General features: G+C 42.4%; 1 protein-coding gene across 1 annotated transcript in view; it reads left to right on the top strand.

Annotated features, from left to right (window-relative positions):
- Positions 1–368, top strand: part of LOC111814760 (neuroblastoma breakpoint family member 10-like) — a 6,125-nt gene extending 5,757 nt beyond the window's left edge. The window contains exon 4 of the mRNA XM_023708713.1: positions 116–368. Coding sequence (XP_023564481.1) covers positions 116–368 — 253 coding nt within the window. The remainder of the gene's footprint in view (positions 1–115) is intronic.
- The last annotated feature ends 472 nt before the right edge of the window (positions 369–840 follow it).

The raw sequence follows: 840 nt of genomic DNA, 5'->3' as shown, positions 1-840 counted from the left end.
CAACCATCAATTTAAAGGGTTCCCTTGGGATATAGTCAAAGAAATCTCTCTTGGAGTTCTTATGATTAACTTCCTACCATTTCCACTGTCCTTGTTTTCTTTCTACTTGTCTTAGGAAATATTTTGGTGTAATTCATTATCATGTCAAGGAGCTGACCCAGTTACGAAAACAGCTACGTGAAGGGAGAGATGCCTCTTTTTCCCTTGGGCTGCATCTGGAGTTTCTTCTCACCCAAGATGATCCTGAAGTCTACCAGGATCAGGGCCACATGCAACATCTGGCTCAAGGGTGCAAGATGGCTGAAGATCTTGACCTTAAGCTCAAATCAGGTGAAAAGGACACACACCCTGATGAAAGGGAGCTGTAATTGGAAGATTGTTTTTTCTGCCTTCATTGTCTGAGAGAGGAGAGAGATGGGAGAGTTACAGGGAAAATAGGAATTTAGATAGTCATGTATAAGTACCAATTACCTACAGGAATGTCAACCTGTACTACAAAAATGTACAAAAAAGGGATGGGTATCTCAAGATGGGAAGAGGGGAGAATGGGTATGTTATAGGATAAGAGGAATGCAGATGTGGTGTGGGTAAAGCACACTGTCTACACGGAATGTACTATAAATTTCTGCTGCTAGTAAAGGATTCTTGTTCCTCTGCATGATGTTGCTGCTGAAGTTCTGGTCACCAGAGTGAACTGTCTCCAAATTTTTCAGGTTTTTTTAGCACTAGGCAATTTGTGAATTTTTATGCTTCTGGTGCCCAACAAACCCTGTTGGAGGGCTTTGGACCAGGTGCTTATGTAGCAGGAACAGCTCAATGCTGGGTTACCTGGAATGTGAC

This window comes from Octodon degus, unplaced genomic scaffold (genome assembly GCF_000260255.1).
Source record: "Octodon degus isolate 3935 unplaced genomic scaffold, OctDeg1.0 scaffold00486, whole genome shotgun sequence".
Classification (NCBI taxonomy): Eukaryota; Metazoa; Chordata; class Mammalia; order Rodentia; family Octodontidae; genus Octodon; species Octodon degus.
The sequence above is the reverse complement of the archived record's forward strand: the minus strand, read 5'-3'. Positions and strand labels throughout refer to the sequence as shown.